The sequence below is a fragment of the Stegostoma tigrinum genome, chromosome 18, assembly GCF_030684315.1.
Source record: "Stegostoma tigrinum isolate sSteTig4 chromosome 18, sSteTig4.hap1, whole genome shotgun sequence".
NCBI classification, from domain to species: domain Eukaryota; kingdom Metazoa; phylum Chordata; class Chondrichthyes; order Orectolobiformes; family Stegostomatidae; genus Stegostoma; species Stegostoma tigrinum.
Window position 1 is genome coordinate 6,676,607 of NC_081371.1, and position 14,158 is coordinate 6,690,764.

Below are 14,158 nucleotides of genomic sequence, written 5' to 3' on the forward strand. Positions count from 1 at the left end.
TCAATGTGGACTTCATCAGCTTCAAAATCTCTCCTTCCCCCACCGCATCCCAAAACCAGCCCAGCTCGTCCCCTCCACCCACTGCATCCCAAAACCAGCCCAGTTCATCCCCTCCCCCCACTGCATCCCAAAAGCAGCTCAGCCTGTCTCTGCCTCCCTAATCTGTTCTTCCTCTCACCCATCCCTTCCTCCCACCCCAAACCGCACCGCCATCTCCTACCTACTAACCTCATCCCACCTCCTTGACCTGTCCGTCTTCCCTGGACTGACCTATCCCCTCCCTACCTATACTCTCCTCTCCACCTATCTTCTTTTCTCTCCATCTTCGGTCTGCCTCCCCCTCTCTCCCTATTTATTCCAGAACCCTCTCCCCATCCCCCTCTCTGAAGGGTCTAGGCCCGAAACGTCAGCTTTTGTGCTCCTGAGATGCTGCTTGGCCTGCTGTGTTCATCCAGCTCCACACTTTATTACCTTTATTCTCCATTTCCCTGTCATTGATCTTGGTGACAGAGAGACAGACAGACAGAGAGGCCTGCAGATACACAAACAGATGCCTAATGTCAGAAAGGATGATTAAGATTACAGTTTCATTCAAGTTCCAGTTTCCTTATGCTGGAAACAAACCTGAGGGAAATTTTGGAATTAAAAAAAGTTGAACAATTAGTTTACATTTGTAATTGTTTTTAAATCAACTTGTTCGAAGCTGATATGACACACATCTAGGATAGGCAAGACTTGAAACCTGCTCTCCAGGCTCAGAAGTAGGGACACTACCATAGTGCCACAAGAGCCTGACTTATATATACATCACAATTCAAGGATGTTTGGTAGCGATTTAAATCCAAACGGAAGGTTTTTTGATGCATGCATGCTCTGTCAAGCAACTTATTCTGCGCAACATTCTCAGCTATGTGATTAATGAATTTATACAAATATGATACATAAAGTCCTACCAGCCTCCTCAAAAACCTCACATGGGGATTTCTGCAAACGGTGAACATGGCAGGCTTCATGTGCAGATTACAGTTTCTACTCCAGAAAGCAAGTTCTCTTATATTTTGTTTCCTTTTAAAACCATGCACAAAAAGCTAAACAAAAATGTACTGTAAACTTTACCCAAATGATCAGTGAAAGGCAGGTGAATGAATGACAACCCATGACCGTAAAACCAAAACACCAGGACGAGAAACTACAACAAGTTAAAATTCTCCCCAACACAAGTAACTCAATGAATGATGGAAGGAAAACAGCTCACTTAGCCAAATTCTCATTATCGCTTAGTCTGCTGTAAAAAGAGAAATATGAAATACTGGACACAATATTGGGGTCAAAGATCAGAACGGCAATATTCAGTATTATCTCCTTCCCTCCCAATAGATAGAACATAACAAGGTCAAATCGAATTTCTGTTGGAACTCATATTTTCAGCTAGGGTAAATGGCTTTCCCCAAACATAGCTTCCTCACATTATACCTTTTCACTTTATGGCATACTTCTGTGCAAAATATGCAGCTGACAATGGTTTTCAAAGCAGTTGGGACATAGGAAAATGAATAAACAACTGAGCTTCTCAACCCTGCTCCAACATACAGTCAGATCATGGCCTGTATGGATTCTAACACCACCTACTTGCCTTGATTACATAACCTTAAGATACCCTTATAACAAAAAAAAACTATCAATTGTGATTAATAAATTTTCAACCGTCACTTCCTCTCTTTTTCACCATATTGCACCAAAAAATATGGAGGTGGGAGTTGGGGGGGTGCGGTGTGTGGCGGCAGGGAGAAGAGAGAGCGCGAGCGAGAGACAGACAGGCAGATTAAGAATGGGCGAGATCTGAAACACCCTGTGAATGATGTCTGGTACTTTACCAGATAATGAGTATACCTCTACCAGTACCGGGTGCATGGTAAGGGTGGCTTCAGGTAGCTAAATCATCCTTTATCTCATGGCAACGGAGGATATACCACTGCAGGGTATCTACACAAGTCACACTGTTCTGGGCCGATAAGGAGATGCATTGCATGACAGCAAGTACCATACAATTACACTGGGTCAGGAGTAATCACTGGGACTTTAGGGAGCAATATAGATACATCTATTCTGTCCAAAAGCTAGATTAGAACTCTCACCTCCCAGCTACATTAGTAAGGAGCCAATGTAACAGAAACATTGATCCATTCTGAACAAATCACTATAAACACAATGTAACGATTCCATTTATAGTAGCAAAAGGAAACAGTGGAGTGATTTACACTCAGGAAATCAGGATCAGACTGAGAAAAAAAAACTAACTAGTTAGCCTCATTCTTCTGAAATCCTTACAGAAATAGAGAAGGGATAACGGGAACTGCAGATGCTGGAGAATCCAAGTTAACAAAGTGTGAAGATGGATGAACACAGCAGGCCAAGCAGCATCTCAGGAGCACAAAAGCTGACGTTTTGGGCCAGAAGAGATTTATATTTTCAATGAAGCATGGATAGCTAAGGTTTTTTGGGACAATTCCTGTCCGCTCACGAAGTTGGTACCAACACACCAAACGTTCCGTCCTGATGAATGCATTCAAGTACATGTGAATAAGGGAACTGAAACATGGGAAAGTTGATAACAAGCTACCTGGAACCTTGCTTCATGAGGAGTCATTACATGTAGAGCCTGCCAAGACCTGGTGTTTGAAGGCATCGCTTCATTAAGTGTAGACATTGCACCTATGGCATGCACAAGGGCAGTGGGGCAGCTTTGAAATTACTGAGAGAGACGCTTCCTTTTTACATAAGGCGTCAGAATCCAGACCAACTCTCAAGTTTGCCCACAGTTACCGTGCCACGGGTTCAGGACCAGAAGATGATATCTCAATTATTTAATACATTTCCCACCCACCTTCTCTGGCCACAGTGCCTCTTACTCATCTGGGGGACATTCTTTTATAAGGAGAGTCAGTATAATTACACAAGGCGGTTTTGTATATAAGTGAGGATTATGTACAAAATAAAATAGAAGTATTGCACAATTAAGTTTAGAAGAGAGTGACAGGGCACTTGATTGAAGTGTGTAAAGTGCTGAATGGCCCTGGATATGGATGTGGAAAGGATGTTTCCTTCTGTGGGGGCACTCTAGGTCAAAGACAGAAATGGGGATTTCTTTTCCCTATAGAGGACAGGTACTTTGGATTTCTGCCTCAGAAGACATTGAGGTAGAACAATTAAGGTGGAGGTACGTGGAGGTGTGGCAGGGCAGTGATGGTGAGGAGTAAAGCTTTAACCACCACCAAAAGAGCGAGCCATGGTGGCACAGTGGTTAACAAAGCTGCCTCAGAGCACCAGAGGCACAAGTTCAACTCTAGCCTTGGGCAACTATTTGCTTGGAGTTTGCAAGCTTTCCCTGCGGCTGCATGGATTTCTGCCAGGCGCTCCAGACTCCTCCCACAGTCCAAAGATGCGCAGGTTAGGGTAGATTCGCAATCCTAAATTGCCCCATAGCATCCAGGGACGTGCGGGCTAGATGGGTTAGTCCTGGGAAATGCAGGGTTACAGGGGTTGGGTGGCAGTTGGGTCTGGGTGGGTTTCATTATGGGTCAGTGCAGACCAAATGGGCTGAATGGCATCTGTCTGCATTGCAGGGATTCTGTAATCATAGTGAATGCTGGAGCTGGCTTGAGGTGCTGTCTGGTCTACTGCTCCTGATTCATATGTAATCTGTAGCTCATATTGGTCAAGACAATAATTAAACGCAAGGCAATTAAATAGACAACATACACAGGAGCCTGTTAGGCACCAATCCGAGGTACATTAACAGGTTTCTATGTTGAACATGAGCATTTATACAGCATGCTATCGTGTCTCTCAAAAAAGTATTCCAAAAGTACTCGAAGGACGAGTAAGTCATAACAAAGTTGTTTTCTTTTCAATTAATCTAGCATGGAATATGCTTATCACTGGCAAGCCCTGCTTTTGTTGAATATCCTTAACTAGCCTCGAGCCCAGCGGCTGATGAGACCTGGCATCCAGAGTCACATGAAGGCCAGGTCGAGCAAGATTTCCTTTGCTAAAAAAAGGCAGTAACAAACAAGATATTTTGTTTTAAACAATAATCATAATTTCATGGTCACCAGAGACCAAATTTCAATTCCGTACTTTACTCATCGCATTTAAAACTATCATGGTGGTATCTGCAATGACAAAGTGTCGAGTTGGATGAACACAGCAGGCCAAGCAGCATCTTAACTCAAAAGCTGACGTTTCGGGCCTAGACGCTTTCTGATGAAGGGTCTCAGCCCGAATCGTCAGCTTTCCTGCTCCTAAGATGCTACTTGGCCTGCTGTGTTCATCCAGCTCCACACTTTGTTATCTCAGATTCTCCAGCTTCTGCAGTTCCTGTTATCCCTATGGTGGTATCTGCCATGTTTATGCCCCCGGGACAGACATATATATATACACACACACACACACACACACACACACACACACACACACACACAGTGTGCTGGAGAAACTCAGTAGGTCTGGCAGCATTTGTGGAGAGAAAGCAGAGTTAACATTTCAAGTCCAGCGACCCTGTGTCAAAAGTGGACTGCAGAACTTTAACACTGCGGTCAAAGCAGGTTTATCCCTGTACAACACCTGGTGACTTCATGGTTTGCCTATCCGGTCACTGTTTCCTCATCCCTCACTAGAAATCTCTGCCTGCCTCTCCCATTGGCTGGTTGGGAAGTTCATTGTTTCCCTTCTCCAAGGGAATTGCTCTCTGCTCATCACCCACAAGGCAAAATCCAGACCTCTGCATCTCCAGCACCAGAAAAGAGTCATAATCATACAGCTTGCAACTTGCCCCATCCTCATTGTCAATTTAATTTCAAAAGAATGATTATTTGTGATACAGCTCAAATTAAAAATATAGAAATAAGGATATTCTGAGGACAGGCTTACTTACTGGCCATGCAACTGACAAGGTTCCTCATGGTAGACTGGTGAGCAAAGTTAGGTCATATGGAATCCAAGGGGAGTTGGTCAACTGGACACAACATAAGTTTGAGAGCAGGAGGCAGAAGGTGGGGCAGTAGAGGGCTGTTTCTCAGACTGGAGGCTTGTGACCAGTGATGTGCTACAACGGTTAGTGCTGGGTCCACTGCTTTTTGCTATTTACATGAATAATTTGGATGTGAATGTAGGAGGAATGGTTACTAAGTTTGCAGATGACATCAAAATGGGCGGTCTAGTGGGCAGTAAGGGAGGTTTTGACAGAGTACAACAGGGCATCGGTCAGATGGGCCAACAGGCCGAGGAGTGGCAAATGGAATTTAATTTAAATAAATGTGTAGGGTTGCATTTTGGTACAGAAAACCAAGGCAGGACTTATTTAGTTAATGGTAGGGCACTGGGGAGTGTTGCCAAATAGACTTCAAGGTACAGGTGCATCGTTCTTTTGAAGTGGAATCGCAAGTAGACAGGGTGGTGAAGGCATTCGGTATACTCATTTTCATTGGTCAGTGCAATGTGTATAGGAGTTGGGAGATCGTGTGGTGGCTGTAGTGGACATTGGTGAGGCCACTTTTGGAATACTGCTGCTACACTTGAAAGGGCTCAGGAAAGATTAACAGAGGACGCTGCTGGGATTGGAGGGTTTGAGCTAAAGGGACAGGTTGAATCGGATAAGGCTATTTTCCCTGGAGCGTCGGAAGCTGAGGAGTGACCTTATTAGGTTTATAAAATTGTGAGGGGCTTGAAAAGAGTGAACTAGACAAGGACTCCAGGGTAGTGGAATCCAAAACCAGAGGCCATAGGTTTAAGGTGACAGGAGAAAGGTTTAAAAGGGTCCTCAGGGGTGACTTTTTCCACACAGAGGGTGTGGCGTGTATAGAATGAGCTGCCAGAGGAGATGGTGGAGACTGGTACAATTACAACATTTAAAAAGCATCTGGTCGGGTACATGGTTATCTCAAGAGGGTTGGAACAGAAAAGCAGCAATGTGCTTCTGAGACTTTATAAAGCTCTAGTTAGGCCCCATTTAGAATACTGTGTCCAATTTTGGGCCCCACACCTCAGGAAAGACATACTGGTGATAGAGCGTGTCCAGTGGAGATGCACACGGACGATTCCTGGAATGGTAGATTTAACGTACGATGAACGGCTGAGGATCCTGGGCTTGTATTCATTAGAGTTTAGAAGGTTGAGGGGAGATCTCAGAAACTTACAGGATAATGTATGGCTTAGAAAGGGTGGACGCTAGGAAGTTGTTTCCGTTAGGAGGAGAGACTAGGACCTGTGGGCACAGCCTTAAAATTAGAGGGGGTAAATTTAAACTGGAAATGAGGAGACATTTCTTCAGCCAGAGTGTGGTGGGCCTGTGGAATTCATTGCCACGGAGCGCAGTGGAGGCCGGGGCGTTAAACGTCTTCAAGGCGGAGATTGATAAATTCTTGATCTCGCAGGGAATTAAGGGCTACGGAGAGAGTGCAGGGAAGTGGAGTTGAAATGCCCATCAGCCATGATTTAAATGGCGGCGTGGACTCGATGGGCCGAATGGCCTTATTTCCACTACTATGCCTTATATCTTATAAGTAGAAAGGTTTTAGAGGGATATGGGACCAAAGATGGCAAATAGAACGGGATCTGTTCAAAATATCAGGTCAGTGCAACGAGTTGGACTGAAAAGATCTGTTTCTGTGCCGCATAACACTAATGACCCTGATATTCTCCAGCTGTCCAACAGAAAGAAGTGCCTACACCCACAAAACTGGTGTATAAAACTGATTTAGGTTGGTTGGCTCACCAAGCTGGTTTCTTGTTTCGCAGAAGTTTCGTTACCGTGCTTGGTAACATCCTCAGTACAGCCTCTGATGAAGCCCTCAACACCCACAAAACGAGCCACAAATCCACTCCAAAACTTTAAAATCTGAATTACAATAGAGACAAATCTCAAAAGCAAAAACAAATCTTCCTCCTCTAAATTAACCCAGAGGGTGGTGGGTGCCTGGAACGTGTTGCCAGCAAAGGTGGGAGGGGGCAGGCATGATAGTGTTATTTAAGATGTATCTAGACAGATACATGAATGGGTAGGGAGCAGAGGGACACAGATCCTTGGAAAATAGGCGACAGGTTTAGACAGAGGATCTGGATCGGCGCAGGCTTGGAGGGCCAATGGGCCTGTTCCTGTGCTGTTATTTTCTTTGTTCTTTATTCTAACCCCATTACCAGAATAAACATGACTGAGCTACCAAAATCAATTTTTATATGGTGTCATTAAAATAATGAAAATGTGCTGTCTCAAAAAAAGTGAAAGTAGATTCAATGATCCCATTGTATAAGTCAATTCAGTAGATATTGTAGAACGCAGTGTGGACGCAGGCCATTCAGCCCCTTGAGTCCTCAGTGAGCCTCTGAACAGCGCTCCACCCAGATCCATCCCACACACTATTCCTGTAACCCTGCATTATCCCTGGCCAATCCCATTGACCTGCATATCTTTGGATAGTGGGAAGAAACGCACACAGAGACAGGGAGAATGTCGAGGCTGGAACCGAATCCGGGTCCCTGGTGCTGTGAGGCATTTGTGCTCAGCACTGAGCCACCATGCTGTACTGTATTCACACTCACACCAAGTTACCTATTCAAAAAAGAAATTCAGCTTTCCACAGAATTCTTCATCACTTTCATCCAGTTCATAAAATAATGAGGCACCACTTTCAACCCACTCTTTCTTAACTTCAATCTTATCACTTCTCTGTTGTTATTAGATCTAGCATTCTGTGTTCACCCATGAGGTAGTCATTGCGCGGGCAGAAACCAAGCACTAAATTAACAGAAGAGGAGAGCTTTACATAATCTAGTTTTTAAACTAAAAAACTGGTGTAGAGTTACAAAACTAAAATGATAACACACAAAAGGCTCTGGTGGCCTTTCATAAGGGCAGGAGAAAAGGTTAAAAAGCGGAGATTTGGCAATTTGGTTCAATGTAGCACTGAAAGTGAACAGAACACCCCACAAACACACATTCAAGGAGAAAGGAGATCAATAATGCCAGCGGGAGGTGATTCAGTCAGCGCAAGGGGAGGGATAATTGATGAAACGTAATGTGGTTTAGTTTGAAGTTCATAAAAAAAAATCAACTGCAACATTTCTTAATCCCAGTATGACACTGCATTCCATAATTGAAGTATTTTCTTAAAATTATTGAGGATGTGAAGCATCTAGATCAGCATTTCTTTTCCCCATCCCAAATTGCCCAAGTTGCTGCCTTAGGCTGATGTAGTCTAAAATTGTTGAAATTACAGTCCTGAAGTTGAAAGAGTTTATGTGAAGTGTGATGCAGCTAAATAATTGATCTAACTCCTTGCTGCCTACTCCTTGAACATTAAAAATTAGAATGAGCTACCCAGTTCCGGTAAAGAATGGCTTCAATGACATTGACAAATATAAAAACATACAACAATGTAAGAACCAGGCTGTTCTCTTTATATGGAAAGAGAATAAGTTCTTTTTTTTAAATTGAGTCACAGTGATTGTTCATTACACTAAAGTTAAAGGGAGAGAGAAGGGGTGAGAGGTTTACAATGCGGTTCAGTACAGTCTGTCTAATACAAGAGACTTGACTTGTAAAACAAGTTTGCAAAGACAGCAATGCTTTGATAGATCAACTATTCAAAGCAGATTATTTCTGGCTTTTAAGCACCTAACTATTTTTGGGTCATGGTGTACCAGATCATCACAAGTTTCAATAATGAACACCAAACCACATTATAAACCCTGGCAGTTGGTCCATCAGGTACAGCGCTGCTGTGTTATAACAAGTTTCTATTCCTTTCTAACCTATATCACAACTACCAGGCCAGTACAACAGCATGCAGACTTGGGCTATAGATGCAACAATGGATGTGCTATCTGGCAACTTGAATGTGTGGGGATTCCTGGTTGTATCAGGGTCTGAAAGGGTTAATGCTGAGGAGTGCATGAAGTACTGCTCAATGATAATTACGTTACAAGGACTTCGACAGTTGAATAGCTTTGAATCTCAAAAGTAGAAAGAACCAACACTGTGAGACCACTGACACCAGCCCCTCCCTTCCCACGGCTCCTTCCCATGTAACTGGAGAAGGTGCAACACCTGCCCCTCCACCTCCTCCCGCCTCACCATCCAAGGACATAAAAACACAGCCTTCCTAGGGCGAAGCAACATTTCACCAGTATCCCATCCAACCTCATGTATTGTATTTGCTGCACCCAATGTAACCTACTCTACACTGGAGAAACCAAACGCAGGCTGAGTGACCGCTTTGTGGATCACCTCCAGTTTGCACGCAAGCACGACCCCAACATTCCTGTTAGCCAGTTATTGTAACACAGCGTCCCGCTCGCATGTCTGTCCTCAGCATGCTGCAGTGCTCCAGTGAATCACAGTGCAAACTAGAGCAACAACACTTCATCTTCAGACTCGGCACTTTACAACCCCCCTGAATTTAATACTGAGCTCAACATCTTCAAATGTGAACCAACTCCCATTCCTTCCCTTTCTTTTAGCTTTACCCATTACATTCTCTGTTGTTACATCCTCTTTCCCCAGCCCCATCACAGTGGAACTTTCAAGTCTGGCAATCAGACATGCCATCGTTCTGCCTTTCTCCCATTTTGATCACTTAATCTGAACTAACAACATCCTTTTGCCTCCAACATGTCCAACCTTGCCCTACCAATGTTGCATAAATACTGCCCTCTCTACACTTCATGTCAGCTCCGACGGTCAGTCATTTAGATTCACAACGTTAGCTTGCTTTCTCTGTGCTGACCTGCTGTGACCTCTGACATTTGTTGTCTTCAAATAAAAGCGATTTCCTGCAGTCTCAGTAACATCACCATATCCATGTTACTACTGAACAAAATCAGATCTCTGAAAGAAATCTGGCTTGACAGATTATATTTTTTTTTATTTAACATGACAATCAAACATAAATGAGGCTGCAGATTGTCCTGAACAAGAAAACAAAATTATTTCACTCAAGAACAAAACAAGTTTGAAATATCTTAACGCACACATGAACAAAAAGTCTTGCCTATTCCCCAACCATTGAGTTATGGTGGTCCAATGTCGAGAAATCATCTTATTATTTATTAATGTTGACATAACTGCTGCACCCAAATTCTGTCCTCTGGCACGGAGACTCATGAAGCTGAAAGCACAGATCTTTTAATAATCTTGCAAATTCTAACCAAACACTCCTGGGTCTTAAGGTCTCATGAGCAAAAAGGCTTTACACCAAGGTAACTGAGTTTCCCTGAACTGTCCTGTACTCCTTTCTAGGAAAGAAACTATATTTGCTTCCAAATCCAGTCAGCACTCCTCTAAAACTACGTGGAAAGCTGCAAAGCTGTTTTTCCCAAGCTAAAATTAATCCATGATTATTCTAAAAAGCAAGCTAATACCTGTCAATGTTTATTCCCTGTCATAAACTCAACAGTGTAAACAAACAAACAAACAAAAACTCTCATCAATAGGGAGTATGCAGTCAACTAATCTAGGGATATTGGATTAGGCCATGTTGCTGGAAAGAGGCAGACTTATTTGCAAAAAACCTTCACACAAGTAATCAATACCTGTGTCTCTAGATTGAAATCCAAACTCTAATGAAAAAGAATCAAGAGTCATATAGCATAGAAACAGACCCTTCTCCCCAACATGTTTGTATTGACCACACACTCCAATGTGACCTAGTCCCATTTGGCCTATATCCCTCTAAGCCTTTCCTAATCATATACCCATTCAATGTCTGTTAAATTTTGCAATTGAACCATACTCCAGCACTTCCTTTGGTAGCTCATTCCATACATGCGCCACCCACTGTGTGAAAAAGTTTCCCCTCAGGTTCCTTTTAAATCTTGCCCCTCTCACCTAAAACCTATGCCCTCTAGTTTTGGACTCCCCCACCCTGAAACAAAGGCCTTGGCTATTCACCCTATCAATATCCCTCATGATTTTACAAACCCCTATAAGATCACTTCTCAGTCTCTGACGCTCCAGAGAAAACAGCCCCAGCCTACTCAGTCTCTTCTTGTAGTTCAAAACACTCCAACCCTGGCAACATCCTTGTAAATCTTTTCTGCACACTCTCAAGTTTAACAACATCCTTCCTATAGAAGGGCAATGAGGATTGAATGCAGTATTCTTGAAGCGGACTCACCAATGTTCTGAACAGCCTCAACACGACAACCCAACCCCTATGTTCATTGACTTGGCCAATGAAGCCAAACGCCTCCTTCACCACCCTGTTCACCTGTGACCCTACTTTCAAGGAACCAAGCACCTGTACCCCCAGGTCTCTTAGCTCAGCAACAGTCCCCAGGGCCCTACTATTAAACATACACGTCCTGACCTGGTTTGCCTTACCAAAAGGGAGCACTTCATATTTATCTAAATTAAACTCCATCTGCCAATCCTTAGTCCATCTGATCAAGGTCCCACTGTACTCTGAAATATTCTTCACAGTCCACAACACCAACTATTTTCAGATCATCTGCAAACTCATTAATCATACCTCATATTCACATCTAAATCATACATATAAATGACGAAATGCAGTGGACCGAGCACGTATCTTTGTGCCACATCACTGGTCACAGGCATCCAGTCCAAAAAACATCTTTCTACCACCATCCTCTGTCTCCTGCCTTCAAGCCAATTTTATACACAGCTGGCTAGCTCCCCCTGGATCCCACATGATCCAACCTTACTAACCAGTCTACCATGCAGAACTGTGATAATACTATGGCTTTAAGAGATGTATTTTGTCCTGGCATTTTTTTTTAAAACGAGGGAAGCTTGAAATCAGAGGTGCTGATCGGTCTGCCTAAAAGCCAAGTTAGTAAATAGCTTGTGAGGTCTTTTCTCCCTCACTCCCCCAATAGAAGCAGCCTGAATGGGTGGGGTCAAGCGTTCCCAAAGTGTGGATTTCTAGTTTAATTTTTCAGCAGCAGTTGTTAGGGTCTTGAAGCAGAGTTTGGAAGAAGCAGTCCATCTCCCCAAACTTCTTTCTCTTTCTCCGAGTTTTCTTTTGATGTTTTTCCTCCTGGACTGGAGAACTGCCTGTGAGACAATCTATTTCACTGAATTTGCCTTTTGTCAAGGGTGTTTTTGCGGGATGTTATTATACTAGAACAGTTACTATTTTGTAGTTAAATAATCTATTGTGTTAAGTTTTCTAGTACAGCTAAGTTATTCCAATTTCCTCCTTCTTTTGTTGTATTTTAACTGCATTATATAAATAAAGTGTGTTTTGTTTAACATCAGTTTGACAAAATTGCATCAGAAACACAAGACCTTACACTAACTTTTTCTTATTTAAAAAGTAAATGTCTATACTAGAGATAATGGGACCCCCTGCAGCCCAATGGTATCAATGTGGACTTCACCAGCTTCAAAATCTCCCCTTCCCCCACTGCACCCCAAAAGCAGCCCAGCTCATCCCCTCCCCCCACTGCATCCCAAAACCAGCCCAGCCTGTCTCTGCCTCCCTAATCTGTTCTTCCTTTCACCCATCCCTTCCTCCCACCCCAAGCCGCACCTCCATTTCCTACCTAATAACCCCATCCCACTTCCTTGATCTGTCGGTCTTCCCTGGACTGACCTATCCCCTCCCTACCTCCCCACCTATACTCTCCTCTCCACCTTCGGTCTGTCTTCCCCTCTCTCCCTATTTATTCCAGAACCCTCTCCCCTTCCCCCTCTCTGAAGGAGGGTCTAGGCCCGAAACGTCAGCTTTTGCGCTCCTAAGATGCTGCTTGGCCTGCTGTGTTCATCCAGCTCCATACTTTGTTATCTTAAATGTCTATATTAGCTTTTTTATACATTTTGAGGGGGTTTGGTCAGACCCATAACAGGAACCTTGTGGAATGCTTCACTATTGTCCATATAAACAACAAAAACAAAAATTGCTGCAAAAGCTTAGCTGGTCTGGCAGCATGCTTGGAGAGAAATCAGAGTTAATCTTTCGGGTTGAGTTTAGAATGGAGTTCTGTGGAAGGATCACTCAACCTGAAAGATTAACTCTGATTTCTCTCCAAGCATGCTGCCAGACCAGCTAAGCTTTTCCAGCAATTTCTATTTTTGCTTCTGACTTACTGCATTCACTGTTCTTTCAGTTTTTATCCATACAGATGACATCAACCACTCTGCACACAATCTCCTTTGTCACCTCTGGTCAAAACTCAATCAAGTTTGTGAGGCATGATTTCCCAAACATAAAGCTATGCTGACTGTCCCTAATCAGTCCTTGCCTTTCCAAACGCATATAAATCTTGTCCTTCAGAATCCTGTCCAACAACTTGTCTACCACTAACCTCAGGCTCACTGATCTGAAGTTCCCTGGCTTTTCCTTGCAGCTTTCTTAAATAGTGGAACCACATTAGTCAAACTCCAGTTTTCCAGCACTTCACATGTGGCTATTAATGATACAAATATCCCAGCAAGATGGCCAATCTCTTTGCTAGTTTTGCATCAAGTTCTGGGGAACGCCTGGTCAGATTATGGCAATTTATCTACCTTAATGCATTTTAAGGCCTCCAGCACATCCTCATCTGTAATACAAACACTAAGATATCACTATTTATTTCAAGATCTCTAGCTTCCATGTCCTTCTCCATCGAAAGTAATGATACAAAATACGAGTTTAGTATCTCACCCATCTCCTGCTGTTCCACATAGATGGCCATGTTGATCTTTAAAAGGTGTCTCATCCTCTCCCTAGGTACTCTTCTGTCCTTAATGCATTTATAGAATTTCTTCGGATTCTCTTAACCCCATTTGCCAAAGCTATCTCACATCGCTTTTCTGCTATCCTGATTTCCCTCGAGTATACTCCCTACTGCCCTTTGTACACTTCTAGGGATTCACTCAATCACAGCTGTCTATACATAACAAATGTCTCTCCCCTTTTCTTGACCAAGGCCTCAATTTTTCCAATCATCCAGCACTCCCTACACATGCCAACCTTGTCCTTCATAATACTGCCTCTAAACTCTCTATCTCATTCTTAAAGGCCTCCCACTTCTCCACTGTTCCTTTATCGTTCCTGTCAAATTCCATCAAATTTGGCCTTCCTCCAATTTAGAATTTTATTTTTTGGTCAGGTCTATCCTTTTCTATCACTACTTTAAAACTGATAGAATTATG

General features: G+C 43.2%; 1 protein-coding gene across 4 annotated transcripts in view; it reads right to left on the reverse strand.

The window, feature by feature from the left end:
* Window positions 1–14,158, reverse strand: part of LOC125460781 (E3 ubiquitin-protein ligase TRIM33-like) — a 124,030-nt gene that overhangs the window by 58,658 nt on the left and 51,214 nt on the right. The window contains exon 1 of one of the 4 annotated variants that reach the window (XM_048548692.2): window positions 954–1,024. The exons of the other annotated variants lie outside the window; for them this stretch is intronic. Coding sequence (XP_048404649.1) covers window positions 954–1,013 — 60 coding nt within the window. The 5' untranslated portion in view covers window positions 1,014–1,024. Of the gene's footprint in view, window positions 1–953; window positions 1,025–14,158 lie in introns of those variants that run through there. 4 annotated transcript variants of the gene reach the window in all.